The sequence below is a fragment of the Tenebrio molitor genome, chromosome 3, assembly GCF_963966145.1.
Source record: "Tenebrio molitor chromosome 3, icTenMoli1.1, whole genome shotgun sequence".
In the NCBI taxonomy this organism is placed as follows: domain Eukaryota; kingdom Metazoa; phylum Arthropoda; class Insecta; order Coleoptera; family Tenebrionidae; genus Tenebrio; species Tenebrio molitor.
In genome coordinates, this window is record NC_091048.1 from 21572513 (window position 1) to 21587771 (window position 15259).

General features: G+C 37.6%; 1 protein-coding gene across 1 annotated transcript in view; it reads right to left on the minus strand.

Annotated features, from left to right (window-relative positions):
• The window catches only part of dpy (dumpy), a 126707-nt gene that overhangs the window by 86793 nt on the left and 24655 nt on the right, over window positions 1-15259 (minus strand). Inside the window, 1 exon segment of the mRNA XM_069040549.1 lies at window positions 2730-2928. Coding sequence (XP_068896650.1) covers window positions 2730-2928 — 199 coding nt within the window.

Consider the following 15259-nt stretch of genomic DNA (forward strand, 5'->3'; position numbering starts at 1 on the left):
ACGGTAGTCATGGAACTTTCCAAATTTATCACTCTACTGATACCTCGGAATTTCTTTCCCTAGATGTAGAGGTGTTGGATTTTCTCATGGACTATGAGTCATATATGCGGAAACGACGAATATCGGTCTCAAGTAGGCGGTACAAACCGAACGGAAAACATCGTCATTACGTTAGCGTCATCTCTCTCTCTCGTCTATTTCATATAAAGTGGTCGACGTTTTCAGTTTTCATTCACAGATTTTTCATTGGTTTATCGTTCCGCCTTCGCGCAGATATTCCCAAGGTCACAGCCCATGAGAGAATCCAAAACCTCTACAATATACTATTTTTCTACCCTCTTTATAATAATGATATAATTTTTACATTTCTTCTTTTCTGATATTTCTCTATAATCTCTTATTCTTCTTCCAGATTTATTATTCATCTCCAAGTCTAAATGCTGCTAGAAGCTGTTTCCTTTAATCTCTTAGATCCAATCTATTTGAACAAACTAATTCATAGTATTTCTCCATTCATATTACTTATCATTTATCTCCAAATTCATAGTATTTCTCCTTTCATACTGTTTATCACTTATCTCCTTTTGAATTTTTTCAGTTTAGACATTTTTCTTTCTGTCAAAGGATCGACGTGATACGATTGAAATCACCAACGCAAGCTCCATTTCACAACCAACCAAAGAAGACAAAGATAACAATTTTTTTCCTTTCTGTGCACTTTTTTTCAATTCAAAATTTCGAAATTGCAATTAGGTTTTGTAAAATCTTTGAAAAATTCCTGAAAAATACTTGCAAAATCAGTTTATGCAAAGAAATGCTTAGGTAAGTTATTTAAACAGTTTGATGTCCTTTTTTATTTTCTCTGCGATTTAGTCCTGCAATTAATAATAAATTTGGCTCCTAGTAAATAAGCTTTGGAACAATAGGCCCACTAATTAAATTCAAAGGAACATCTTCTTTCTTGAAATTTAGAGTTGTTTTTACTGTGATCAGTTAATACAGTTTTTTAGTCGTCCTTATCCCTTGTTAAACTACTGGATTTGGGTGAGAAATAAATTTTTTATGTCAGTACAAACAGTGTATTTTTTTAATATAACAGTCATTACTTTTTTTATTTATAACACTAAAGACAGAAACAAATTGGATATTATTCAATTTTTAGTTCACCTTAAATCTTCCATATCTTCGACTGTATTTACTTTTTGTACTCATAGCCTTGAAAGCAACGCTTCCAACATCCAACGCTCGCTCCGAAACGAGTGCTTCCCGGTCGACTCGAATGTAAAAATTGCAAAAAACACTGGCCCTTTGAGGCATTCAAAAAAAATCTGTCATGATAATAATAAAATTTAGTTCATAAAATACAACTTCCCTGGGTTTTCCTCCATTAAAAAATTACGGAAACATTTATAATCGTTGAAAATTGTTCCTACAAAATTCAGAAATTATTGCAAAAATTGAAATATCAAGTGAAGCAATTGTTTCCAATAACCAAAGACCACTGCCTACTTGGTTTTATGTTCATTTATGTTTAATGTATTAAAACAAAAAAATTTAATTTAATTTTCGTACAAAAAATATTGTACGAACCACTTGCGTGAAGACATCTTCCGTTCATTGGCGCATTAATTAAAGGCACTCGCTCCTTCGTCGCTCGTGATTTAAAAAATGCGCTCATGCGGGAACATCGTCTTCCCGCACTTGGTTCGTAAATAACTATAGTATAAATGAAATTTATTCTAGTACAATTTTTCAGTCAACTAATTAACACTGTTGTATAACATTTTTAGCAATAGACATAATTAAGACAAAAACAAGTGATTTACGTCCACAGTTTTGTTGAATGTTAGAACCGGTATTAAATGAGCAATTTAGAGCAATTTCGATAAAGTGTGGGACATAACCACATGCAAATGGAGAACAATTGATCTTTACCTAAATGTCAGATGCAAAATTCTCAGAATATTATAAAACACGCCTCGCTTATTCAATTATCTAGTTTAATAATAATAATAAAATTCACATCATTGTAATTAGTATTTCATCAATAGTCGTCACGTTAGCAGCTGTTAGAAAGTGGTGAGCGATCGCATGATGAAACCGAGAGTGTCTTTATAAACAAAAAAAGTCTCACTTTCGGTCAAACTTGTTACAAAATTTCGGCGATCGTTTACTTTTGGAGGTCACACTGGACCCCAAACTTGGTCAATCGTTCCCTGCGAAACACCTGAGCAAAAGAGAATGAGAGCTGCGAGCGGTGCTAAAGGGGCAGAAAAAACCGCCGAACAGCCTCCGAGAATAAAATACAAGACTACTACGGTGGTCGAGTAATTGAGAACTAGGAAATCCAGTAGTACTTAGAGCGTCCTTATTGATATTCTCCGGATAACACCAGTTTTGTCCATGTTTAGCTGCGCCATCTGACAAATGAGAAAACGTCGCAACTAATGCGAAAACTGGAGACTGTTTTGTAAGTCGACACCGAGGAAATATCTGTCGGAGGACGAAGTGGCAAATCCTCTCCTCGTTGGAGGAGAGAAGACGAAGATCCAGACGCGTTATGAACGGCATACATTTTCGCAAGTCGTATCAATAAACATTAGACGTTACGCGCCGTCGGGAATTCGTACAAATGGTCGTGGTGTTCTCTCATTCGTACCGATTTAATTCCACTTTACCTCGTCCATTGTTTGGGTTTAATGGCGAAGAATGTATTTTTTGCTACTTACTTGTACACTTGAGTTTGTCGGTTAATTCGTCGGAACCTAAAAAACAGTTCGGAGTTCCATCGCATAATTTTGACAGTTCGAATAGCTGCAGAACGTCCGTTGATTCGTTAACTTGACAGCCAAAGTATCCGTCCTCTAGATTCAGAAAAAAGATTTCTTGCTTTATACCAAATCCAATCCCGCCAAAGGACTGGGCAGTCTGAAACAAACAACAACAATTAATAATAACCAAGAAATACGGCGAGCTTTGCATTGATATATTTAATTGCACGTTCGATTACATAATTAGAATCGATGATCGTTCAGTAGGCTACGACTACCACGCACAAGATGGCCGCAAGGAAACCCGCCAAGGATTTTTATCAATACTGTTTAATTAATGGATCAATTAGAAAACAATATGTCGGGACCAAGAGGCCACGAGCGTTGCATCTGCAAAGCAATTATTTGCACAGCTCTACCGAAGGTTGGCTAAATTTATTCGAGAGGATCGCGACATCTTCCAAATATCAGTTTCAAGCAAACATTGGATCAAACAGTTCTCTAACGACCGTTAATGACGATTTAAAGTTTGTCTTGATGTGGGACTAGAGCTTGTGCAAACACACGTAGGAGTACAGTTATGTTTCTATTAGAGATGTCCTTGCCGGTCAACACGTCAAACTGTTTACATAATTATTATAATCGCCCCGTCCATTTATTTGCGATGAGCACGGAAAAATCGCCATTAAAGTGTCTCACCATCAGATAAAAGCGAGTTTAATGAAAAAATCTGCGACCTTCGAGTGGGTAACGGTTTTAGCTGAAACCTTCAGGAACGGAAACGGTCTCGCTCGATAACTCTATATCCGGTCAAATTAAGTGCAATTTAAAAGTTCAAACTTATATTTGCACAATAAAATTGGACACGAGTGCAACACTGCAACCTATTCTTACTTTAACCGGTCAGGGACGGCGCCCTCATCATTGAGCTTGTTTACAAAAATAATTCGCCTCAGACGTGTAATTATTTCATGGCAAAATACGGGAATCGTTAGTAAATAGTGTTTAAGAAATTTTTTTCGACGGAACGATTGCTATTCGGATAAATTGCCGAATCGTGTCGGAGCCATTCCTGCTGGAATAAATTTCAAATGTCCCACAACCGTTATCAGTTCCAATTTTACGATCGATCTGGACAAATCACGGTTACGGCTCTGTTATTATTAGAAATTGTGCGGTGGAATCTGAAATACAGGTTCGATTGTATCTGCGTAATGGCGACTAAACGCGAGAACACAGTAGATTGGTAAAAATGGCAAATTACAGCTTTCGGCGGGATGTCATTGGGATCTCGTTAATATCCACTGGAAATTAAATCGAGTCGCGTTCTTAATTCGGGCCTAATTGGCACGAAACACGCTTTTTTCGTCTGGCTCGGTTGACAAGAAATTCGTTACTTTCCGAGGCAATCATAGAGCTTTAACCTCGCAACGAAATACTCTCACTAATAAGATTAAATTACTCATAAAATTTAAATTTATTTATGCTCCTTAGTTCCGCTTCGAATTCTGAAAACAAACGCTAACCGTAAAAAAAATACAATTTCGGTCGCCCCAAAACAAAGCGGCTGTTAAGCACTTGTGCGAAATTTGCTCTTCACATAACAGTTTCGGACCTCACCGGTTGCGCCTTCTAATAATAGAACGATGAGACAAGGAATAAATATTCGCGATCAAACAGTTATCTAATGGCATGCAAATGATTTAGTGCCTCCCTTTACGAGAGCTTTAACCACGCTTACAGTTATTTTTAGATTACACTGTTTTAATAGAAACGGAATTATGTAAAATGTTGGGTTTTAATCCAGCTCATAAAGATCTGATGGGGATACCGTTACGAGACTCGGGGGCATTGCAATCATAAGTGAAATAGTGCACATTGGCACCTACAAGATCCAGTAATTGAACATGTGCTGGCGAAGAAAAAACCAGGAAGCCAGCAGGATCGCCGATAACGACGTCGCTATAAATTAATTCAACACATGGTGGGCTTAATTCTGAGACCGGTCAAAGGATCCAAAAAAACGTAATAAAGTCGTCCCAATTAACAATGTTCTCAGAGGTGACTGGCTAAGGGACATCGACTAATTTATGGCGCATTCGCGATAATGAAGTTTATAATAAAATGGAGTAATTTAATCGATAAATCCTGATCTCGTAGATCTCTGATATGTTGAAAACCTATTTAAGTCGAGCTTTTAATTGGAAAAAAATAATAATGAAGACTATTAAAATCAGAAGTTTTTCCAGACCGCTTTTTGCCACTGATGTCGAGCGTGTGGCTTTTTAAATGATCGCAGATCTATTTATTTTTGCTTTTAATTAGTACAGATATTTAAGGTATTTCCTCCTCATTGCGACGCACTCTGAGCTAGATTTTATCAGTTTAGAATGTTAAATTGCTTGCATTCTTGTTCGAACACGATTATCAATAGAATTTTTGATACAGTTGAGCAAAAACAGAGGCTTCAAGGTCCATCAGATCAGGAAGAACAGTCGCACTCGTGCCATACAATGTATATTACACGTGTAATATCAAGTAGCACCTACATGTATTTACGAAAAAAATTGTTTATAAATATTTAAATTTGACATTTTCAATTTTCAAAACAAAAAAATATTCTGTTAGATTTTCAAGTCAACGTGGATCATCCTGATTTGTTCTTATTTTTAACATGAACTGGAACTGCCGGATGTTTCTTCTGCTGTAGCATCAATTTCGCAAGCGCTTGGTAAAAAATTGGTTAAAGTTTCATCAAAGTCCGTGACAACATAAGGAAGGTTGCGCAATTATTGTTTTTCTTGGCATAAAAAGTACTGCTTGTCGTGTGTATACCATACTTGATAAAGCAATTAACCAATACGTGATAATTTTATATCTCCATAAAACCACCTTATTATCAACCGACTAAATGAAACCATTAAAAACGTCTTCCCGGTTCAAATTTCGTAATTGGTCATATAACTTAGAATCTGCCTTCGATTAAGTGTTCAGGAATAAGATGAGTCACTTTAATCAAACACTTGATACTAAAGGTGTCTATACAGGTATGACGTAAGGTAAACAACACATGTGGCCCTGATGTTTTTCAATTAGTTTATTTTTAATAATTATCTATCGAAACGATCATTTACTATGACAGATTAAACAATTAAAATCCAAATAACAATGATGATCTTGGTCTATAATTTCAACGTCAGAATTTGGGAAATAGATGCGTCACTACCTTACCGCTACGTTACGTCATGTCTAAAATATTAATCTTCAGAAAAGGTTTTAGTGGTCAAAGAAATTCGTAAAAGTTGAGAGAGGAAGTTGAAAACTAGTCAACTAGTCAGAAGACATTAAAGTAAATTCATCTAACATAAAACAATAAAAGTCAAAAAATGTAGATATCAAGTTGTAATTTACATATTATTTTGTAACAGCCGGTGTTACCTTTTAGTATCACATTTCATTCACCGTAAATTAATTAATGCATCGTTATCACGAATTTACGACCATATTGCAGCAATAACACAAACAAAGCACCACAATTTTGATTACGTTAATAAACTATTTATTGAGGTTGAGGATTCTAGGTTTTCTGTAGTTTTTATACGTTGAAAAATTGTTACAACCTTCAAGCAATTTATTAATAAACATGTAAGAGACTCTTGGGCAAGGGTGCCAAAGTTCGCTTTTGCTCGTTCCGCTTTATTAGTCATATCTGGTTAATCTGGTAACACTTTATTAATTCTCTCACATTAAATACAATTGGCGATTTCGCCTACTATTGGGGGCGCCACTGTTGAGAGATTGCAAGTCATACTCGCGCTAGCCCCAGCTTATGTTCGTGTTTTCTAAAATACGTTGTTGGTTTTACGTGAATTTGCAGTTTTTGTGATGGTTTTTAAGGTTACACAAAATTTTAGCTTATTTAGAGGCAGCAGCAGAAAGCGAAGAAATGTTGTGGGCGAAGTTGTTAATTTTATGTGGTGTTACTAAAGTGGTGGAAACAAGGTACGAAATTTTTGGACTGAGCCTACAAACAAATGCCTTAAGTAGTGCTCCACATTAAATTAAAGGGTAGTTATCTGTTAAAGATAACAACGTCGAAGTAGACCATCTTAGCTGCAGCTGTAAAGCAAGAGTATCAGGAAATTGTAAACATATTTTGGCCCTCATATAATTAGATAAAGCTTTTTCCATTAATAAAGAAAGCACTTTCCCATGCTTTCTTTCTCTCCATCCGGTCTTTAGAACCAAAAACCTTTTTGGATGAAAACATATCTTGGTTTTACGCTACAACGTGGAAATAAATGGAAACATGTCGTTTTCTGTTTTTTCGACACGTGTTACAGCGAAAAAACAACAGTTTGTTTTGTTGCTCTTATTTTTACTCATTTTTAAATAATTTAAATTCAATTAAATAGTGTTTTTGTTTTAAAAACACACTGAAATAGCCACCGACTTGAGTATGACTTTATTTGGTTTATACAATTTACACCAGATGTCTCACCGGCAATTGGAATCGCCAATATCACTAAGCTAACGCTGACGCGCGTTGCGACAAGCTGTCGTCATCAGAGCAACAATACAACGACAATACTTGGTGTAAGGAAATTGAGTGTTACCGTTGTGAACACCAAGTGGTCCATTAAATTTCATTTTCAGTTTTGACAATAAAAAAATATAAGATTTTATTTCACAGTTTTGATTGGTAAAAATCAAAAGCAGAACTGATTGAATTTCTTTGTTTTTAATCTTGAAGAAAATCTAGATTACATTTCTATCTAACGACTCAGAACTTCTCCGGATCATCATTCCTTGGATCGTTACTGGCCTAACATTCGTGGAATTAATTGTCTAACTAATGAGCTTTTTGCTGTTGCAATTTCGTTCACTTTTTCTCTCTGGAAATTGAAAGGAATTAGAGGTCATCCAGTGATTGTAAAACTGGAACAATGTGATGGATCCGTCTCGGTGATTTATTACGGGATGCGACCGCGACGAAACCATTTCAGAAAATTCTCCAGACTGGATGGTTACGTATTCTTCCCCACGGTGCGACATCACGTAAAAAAAACTTGTGTGCATTGTAATTATCGCGCCAAAGAATTCGAACGGTAAGCCGGACACTTCCTGAATTTTTCCCGTTCCGATCGATGTGAGAAAATTTTTGTCGACTTTAATTAACGCCATATGTGTCCAAGTGATGCCAGATCGCGCCTATTGTGCGTCTAGGAAACGGAAAGCTCCTTTGCCTATGTCGGCTGACAGGGTGATATATTAGCGAGCATCCTTATCTCGCTTTCGTTGTTTAACGACAATTAGTGTTAACGGAGTCGTGTAGCAGTCCCGCGTCCAGCTAATCTTATCCGTTGACGCAAGAATTGTCCGATTTTAAGTAAACCAAGCGAAGGATGGTTGTGCAAGGATAATTGCGGTTACGTCACGCGAATAAAAATGGATCGTCCCGCCTTGCATAAGAAAGCCCGGCCGACGCCCATTCGCGTTCGAATACACAATCAGTTCCTTGAATACGAAATGGCTTTAATATACCTTTATAACTAATGGCATGCATGGATGCGTAGGACGAGATGTCCTTCGGTATACCAAGACTGTCCTTATTAGGCACGAACACCAGAACTAGTTGAGAATACGTCACGTCGAGTAATTCGCGGTCGTTTCCAGCCATTTATGCGAGTCGCGAAACCACCCTCTACGCCGTCGTAAATTCCTCGATAACAAGCACAAACATGATCGCGCTTTGTAATTTTCTCGACTCATTTAACGCCCATCCATCGCCCGTATTTTCCGCAGTTCTCGCTAAAAGCTGCAACCTAAAACTAAACGAGACGTTTAAAAACAATAACCGCAACAAGTGGAGGTCTTAACGATGCGGTGAGCGCGTTTCAGGCGCTGAAAAATTTTCCTCGTCAGACTCCGGCGACTCCGGTGCAATTATCCGCGTGGGACAATAGGAAGCGCGAAAATGATTAAGACATTTAAAATCCGTAACGAGCCAGCGACACTGAACTCGTCGCCGCTTATTAAAAACTCATTTGCTGGTCGAAATTAATCCCAGGCTTGCATTTCGGAAGAGGATCCGTTCCGCTCCATCGAAGGCGCATCCCGACGAAGTTCGTTAACACTTTCGGACGTGCAAAAGCGTGAACGAATTTGTGAAACGTCGATTCTGTCGAATTCTTCGCGTAACGAGAACGAACACCACCAAGTGAGCTTATTTTTCGCTGTCAGGATGCAATTAAGCTTTAATTTGAATTGTTGAATTATTAACGCTCTCGATTCCTTTCAACGGTGCCTTTCCAGATCTATATTTTACTATTTGAGTAACGATTTCTCTCTGTCAAATCCAGACACGCCCATATTACTCGTCGAAGATTTCAACCGCGTCAGCAATAAATAAGACGAGAATAATACCAACGTCTTGCAGGAGACCAAAAAGGAAAAGTGCACACGTCTGCATATTTTAATATATCCGAGCTCAATTTGAATGTATTAATCTATTTTTGAGTCAGACAATGTACCCGACTGGAGCAGGAAGCGATTTCAAAATCCTGCTGCTTATCTCCGTCGAATGTTGATGATTCGAATATAAATCCGCGATGATGATACGATCTTCCTGTCTTCGACGCACTTCGAACGCACTTACTTAATTATGTAATTCCAGTTGCATTATCGGGAAAAAAGCCGCATCCTCCGATTTATAAATTGCAGTCTTATTTAAAATGGTAATAGAAAATAACCATAAGAAAGCTACTCGGCAGCAGTACATAATGCGATTGGATATTATACCAGGAAGTCGATTTTCAAAACAATTACTGGGCAGTTGCAGTGCATTAAGTTAACGACGCTGCAATTTTTACCATCATCCAGTGGCAACAATGCGGATTTTTTCCCTCGCACAAAACTCCGGTAGCATGTCTAAATATACAGTTAAAACAAGCCCGGACCTTGACATTTCACTCGTTGGCCACACTCGAATCTAGAACGCTTTTAATATAATTGCAGATAAAAATATCACTAACGAGAAAGGGTCCCGTTATGGGTCAGTATTTGCAGGAGAATTTTTACTCGGAAAAAGTCAGTACCCTCGTCCCACACTAGAGGATCCCCGGTGGTCGTGGGCGTCGATGATGGAACCTCGTAAACGTGAACGCCCTCTCGTGCTATTCTTCGACTGTTAAGGAGACGTCTGCTCCATGTGGGCTCCTGCCACCTCGCGCTTTCGTAATACTCCGGTGGGCTTTAATAGCCGAATCACATTTTCCATCAATGCACTCTCGTTTTTATTTCATAACTGTAATTCCCGAAACGGCTCCGAGTGGGTGGTTGGAGCCGGAGAGTTCGATTCTCGGAACCGAAAGTGAAAATCGAAGACTCCGAGTGACAGTTTCGCTCAAATTCTTGCAGCTTAACGCACCGCTGACCACAATGCAATTAACTCGCTCTTCACTTAACAGCCACTTCGATTACCCTAGGGAATTTACATGTTTGCTCTACAAGAGATCCATCGATTAGTGCCGAGAAAAACGCGCCGATCGCGTTTCTTAATAATAAAACCATTAAGGCGCACTGATTGTGGGGATAGTTCGGCTCGAAGGAACACGTCACTTCGACAACCAACAAAGTCACGCACTTCTTTTTTCGGTTCGAGGGCCAACAGCTCCGAATCCGACCGACAAAAACGTAATTGTAAATATTTAAGTTAATTGAATGGCTCGGAAGCTCCGGGATGTTTAAAGGTAATCACCGTGCACGAATGGATTTAATTTAAATGTCAAAAATGTGGGGCAAGCTGCAATATCTCGTTTAATGCAGAGGAGGTTGAGGTGTTTGTGTGGCAAAAGTGAAACTGTTTGTTTTTGATCTATCGGAGTAATTAAGAGCGTAATTATACCGCGAACTTATCGTTTCCATGATCTATCTACAACCACTTAGAGGGAAGCTCGAATTAAGGATCAGGAGAAGTCGACAAACGCGAGTCCGTTGTAAGTGCCTTAATAACCGAACTGCTAACATGCCTTATCAAGAATATTAAATTAAAATCATTCAATACGTACAAGCCGTAATGAAACGTCAGGAGAGAAATAAAGCACCAAGTCGGTCGTTGTAGCAAAAAGTGAGTCGCAATAAACTCGAAGCAGATAATATCGGTTGATTATCGTTTAGATCGTGTTTATGCCAATCGATGTGTCTAAGTTTACATCAAAATTACAACTTCTGTCTAAACACTGATTACTTCGGAGCGATTTAACGTGTGCTTTGGGATAGTGCTCTGCGTCAATATCCTGTTCTACTTGACATTAGTGATTAGTTACTTTTAGTTTTTCTTCTACGTCACTGGCTTCACTAAAAATTGAACACAGACGCAACTTCCTTTTTGAAAAAAAAAAACATGTCAGCGATTTGTTAGATGGTGTTCGTACCTTCCACTGTTCCTTTTCCCATTCATTCCATTCTCTTCGACACAAGAATACTTAATAGATAAACTAGATAAACATTGAATCGCAAACTGCAAACCAATATATGGTTTGTAGCCAAAGAATAAAACAGATTAGGAAACAAATACTCGTAATGCATCGAAAGGCTTGGTTTTCTTTTTAGCAAAAAGATTCTTCCGAAAGAACCGTTTTTACAAATATGAATTTAAGATGAAGAAGGTTGCACTTGGTGAAGATTTCTGTTCTTGCTGAAGAAAACTTAAATACTGTTTGAAGAATGAATGAAGTTTGTAACCGAGTCATCTGCAGAATTATGAGAAGTAGCTTGGACATTGAAACGAATGCCATTAACAATATCTTGCACGATTACACAGAAAATTTGTTGTCTCTGAATTTCCCATGATCGTGGTAACCACTAAAAATGCAAGAAATGCAAAGAGGGTGTAGCAGTACCTTCCACGACATCATAACAGGTGATGAAACTTGCATATATGAATTTTAACTTGAATTTAAACGGCAATCGGTGCAATAGGTGTTTCATACATAAATGCATATTCATTCATTCATAAATATAAGGAAAGAGATTCTTCTCAAAATCTAGACCTCTTGCTGTATTGCATTGGAGAATTGATGCGTCACAGTCAATAGAGAATCCAAAATCGTATTTCTCCTAAAATTGTTGTTTACATCACTCCAAAAGTAAGCTAGTTTTGCATCATGACAATATTTCTTTGGAGCTTCGGGAGACCTTCCTTTTGTTCCCCAAATTACAACGCATGACTGTTGAAAATTTTAGAAACCTTGCCCTCGAGGTAATTCAGAAAAAGTGGAATTTTTGTTTTGACGAGATGTTCCATCAAATAAATAAAAACAAGATTGATCTCATTAGATTTTTCACTTTCAAATATTTGATGCTACTTTTTGATTTTAATTTTTCGATTTTTAAAATTCTCTTACTGGTTTATTTTCTGATTATTTTCACCTCTTACAGTATAAACAGTATCCCTCACCCCTTTCATTCTCTATCCTTTCCCTCCTCTTCCATATCTCTTTCATCCATCCTATCTCCTTTCCATCTTCATTCAATATTTCTCCCTGTTCCTTTCCCTCTCTCGCTCTCCCATTTTGCTACATCCATTCCACATGTGCTCGATTGTCTTTCTCTCCTCAAAGCACATTCTACACCTTCTTTCCTCTGTGTTTTTTCTCTCCTCGTTTCCACATCTGAATCTCGCCATCATTTTTCTTTCTCTTGTACTTTCTCTCCCCATGTACTCCGTCCGGCTTTTCCTCTTTCATACTCAGAGTTGTATCCGAATTCCTTGATTCTCTCCCTTCTTTCTTGCTTGTCTGTGTCTTTGTCCATTTTACTCAGCTCTACATTCATCCATCTTTCTTTTGCTCTCAATCTTTCCACTTATTCACTGGCATACCCGTTCCTTTCGGTGTATTTCTCTCTCTCTCTCTCCTTCTTTTCCGTGTTCTTTTTCTTTTCTCTCCAGCATTCCCTTAGTATCCGGCAGGCACTCTTTCTCACTTTCACTCCCAGCCTGTTCCTCTTGCACTCTTCCCTCACTGTGTAACCTGGCGTTTCTCTGTCAACTTCTAACACCCGTCTCAAATATTTTTCTTACACTCTCTCACCTCCTCTCGTTCCTTCCATCCCCAGATCTCTGCCCCCTACATCAGCATACTCTCTATAATGCTCTAGAACATCATCATTCTCCTCTTGAAATCACCTCCCCACATTCTCTCTCCTATTCCCCACCTCTTGTATTTTAATTGAAAAAATTTCATATTCTTTTGAATTATTTTTAATTTTATGAAATCTCTTTATTATACAGGGTGTTTTTGAAGTAGGCGTTTCTTGTAACACGAAGTACTATACATTATTCTTAAGAATTTTAGTCTAAATTTTTCAGTAAAATGTTTGTATTAACGGAAATATTGATTGTATACTTTTTATAGTTTTCTAAAATTTTTAGTCTGATCCTGTCTATTTTCCCGATGTACCTACTAGATTAATAAACTGACGTTGCCCAGGACGGTGTCTTTCTAGAAATCGCTCTGGCTCGTTATTTTCGTAATGACTAAATTAAACTAAAAATTAGATGACAACTCTGACAGTATTTTTGATTAACGTCTATGCTGATTTGATTATTTTTTTGTCAATTCTAATTTCTAACAAATCAGAGCAGATTTGAACAGGACCGGTTTCAAAAAAATTAACTTATTGTATTTTCATTGCCTTAGACATTTTACTAAGGTGATTTTGGCTAAAATTCTTTAAAACAACGCATATTATCATATGATAAAAAAATCGCCTCAACTTCGAAAACACCCTGTATAATCATTTCGCAGATTTTGTGACGTTTTTAAATAAAAATGTAACAACTTTTTAAGACAAATCCAATCAACAAGTAAATTATATACGGAGAGAACTGACTCCCTCTATTTCCATTTAAGGCAATTATGTCATTTTCACCGATAATATTTTCTCATTAAATATTTTGGTAACACCTGTTCTACTTTTATATAACGTCAATATCACACACAGGAACATAAATCAGTAGTAAAATTCACAACAAAAAATAAGCACAATTTACTTTATCAGTTTTTTTGTTAAATTTTAACAAAAATTGCTATCTATAGAACTGATGACCAAATTTTCATACTTCATTTAGTTTAACCTTAGGTATTATAATAGGTTTACTTTCTATCACCTTCAGACTAACTGATCGCTATCTAAAATCGAAGTCTTACGTACTGACCTATGCACTAACCCAAATTGACGTCATCACTATGTAAAATTTCTGTAATATCTCTAAGCTTGCGCTAGCACAGTACTAAGCACAATCCAGCTTATCGCTTCAGTAATGAAATTCCGCGATTATCTATTCACTCGGAAAAAAGAAAGCTGGCCATGGCACCGTAAGATCTGGATCGCCTGTTGAAGATATCCTGAAATTGTATTTGCCGAACGACAGACTTGGCAGGCCATTTTCCTCACTATTAACGACCAATTTCATTCTGTAATATGTGACCGAGCTAAGCAGGTGACTGTATTGGCTTTTTGTTTGTGGCGACATGGCTGAATGGAACTTCCTCCTTGTGGTCTGCGAGGCCATGAAAACGGAAACTTGTCGGGGGGAAAAAAAGCGACACCGTGATTAGAACAAGCGTTTACAAGACTATTATGAGTTTTTCTTCAAAAAGATTTGTAAATAACGGCAATAGTAGTTTCACACGTTTACTACAAATTGTGGTCGCTTGAACTACACCACACGAGTCATCGACCATTCTAGGCTGCACACACGTCGGCGCAAAAAGAAGATCCATTTACTACATATTTGAACGCATTGTTATTGGTTCCGGTTTCGTGCTGAGTGCCTTCAACTGCTTCATTATTTTCATTTGCAACGCATTTACGAAAAAATCGTACGATTGTTCTTATTAAGCTCCATGGGAACCTCCACCGGGATCATGCATATTTATAAACGGTAGTTATTCATTAATATTATTTTATGTTGGCCGTCCGAGAGTTTACGGGTCGTTACACGACGGAGCTATTCCTGTTCCTCACGAGCCTAGGGCCGCCTCAAAACCATTGGTTTGTGACGTTCAGGAAGAGAGCAGAGCTGCTCTTTATTTACATACTGTGCAACTCCATTAACTCCAGACGCAACAACTCTCCTCCAAAGATGTGAGCATCAAGAGCGGTTCAGAAGTGGCACACTGTGGGACGCCAGCGACCAAGGTTCCACCGCTTTACCATCTCAACATTTTTTTGCTCCCATTTATAATACTGTTACTTAATTATTTCAATTAAAGCGTTCTTATTAAATCAATCGGCGCAGCTTGATCCTTTTACTTTTTAAGAGAGTAATTTTGCGCAGGTTACTTTCAATTGTTACAAGCATGAAACGTGACTTCTAATTTTAAATCTATTATATTGGTGGTATTTATTTTGTATTGGACCTCCGGGCCTCCTGATTTCACACCATTTGAATCTCTGGTATGTGAGATTCTGACATACCA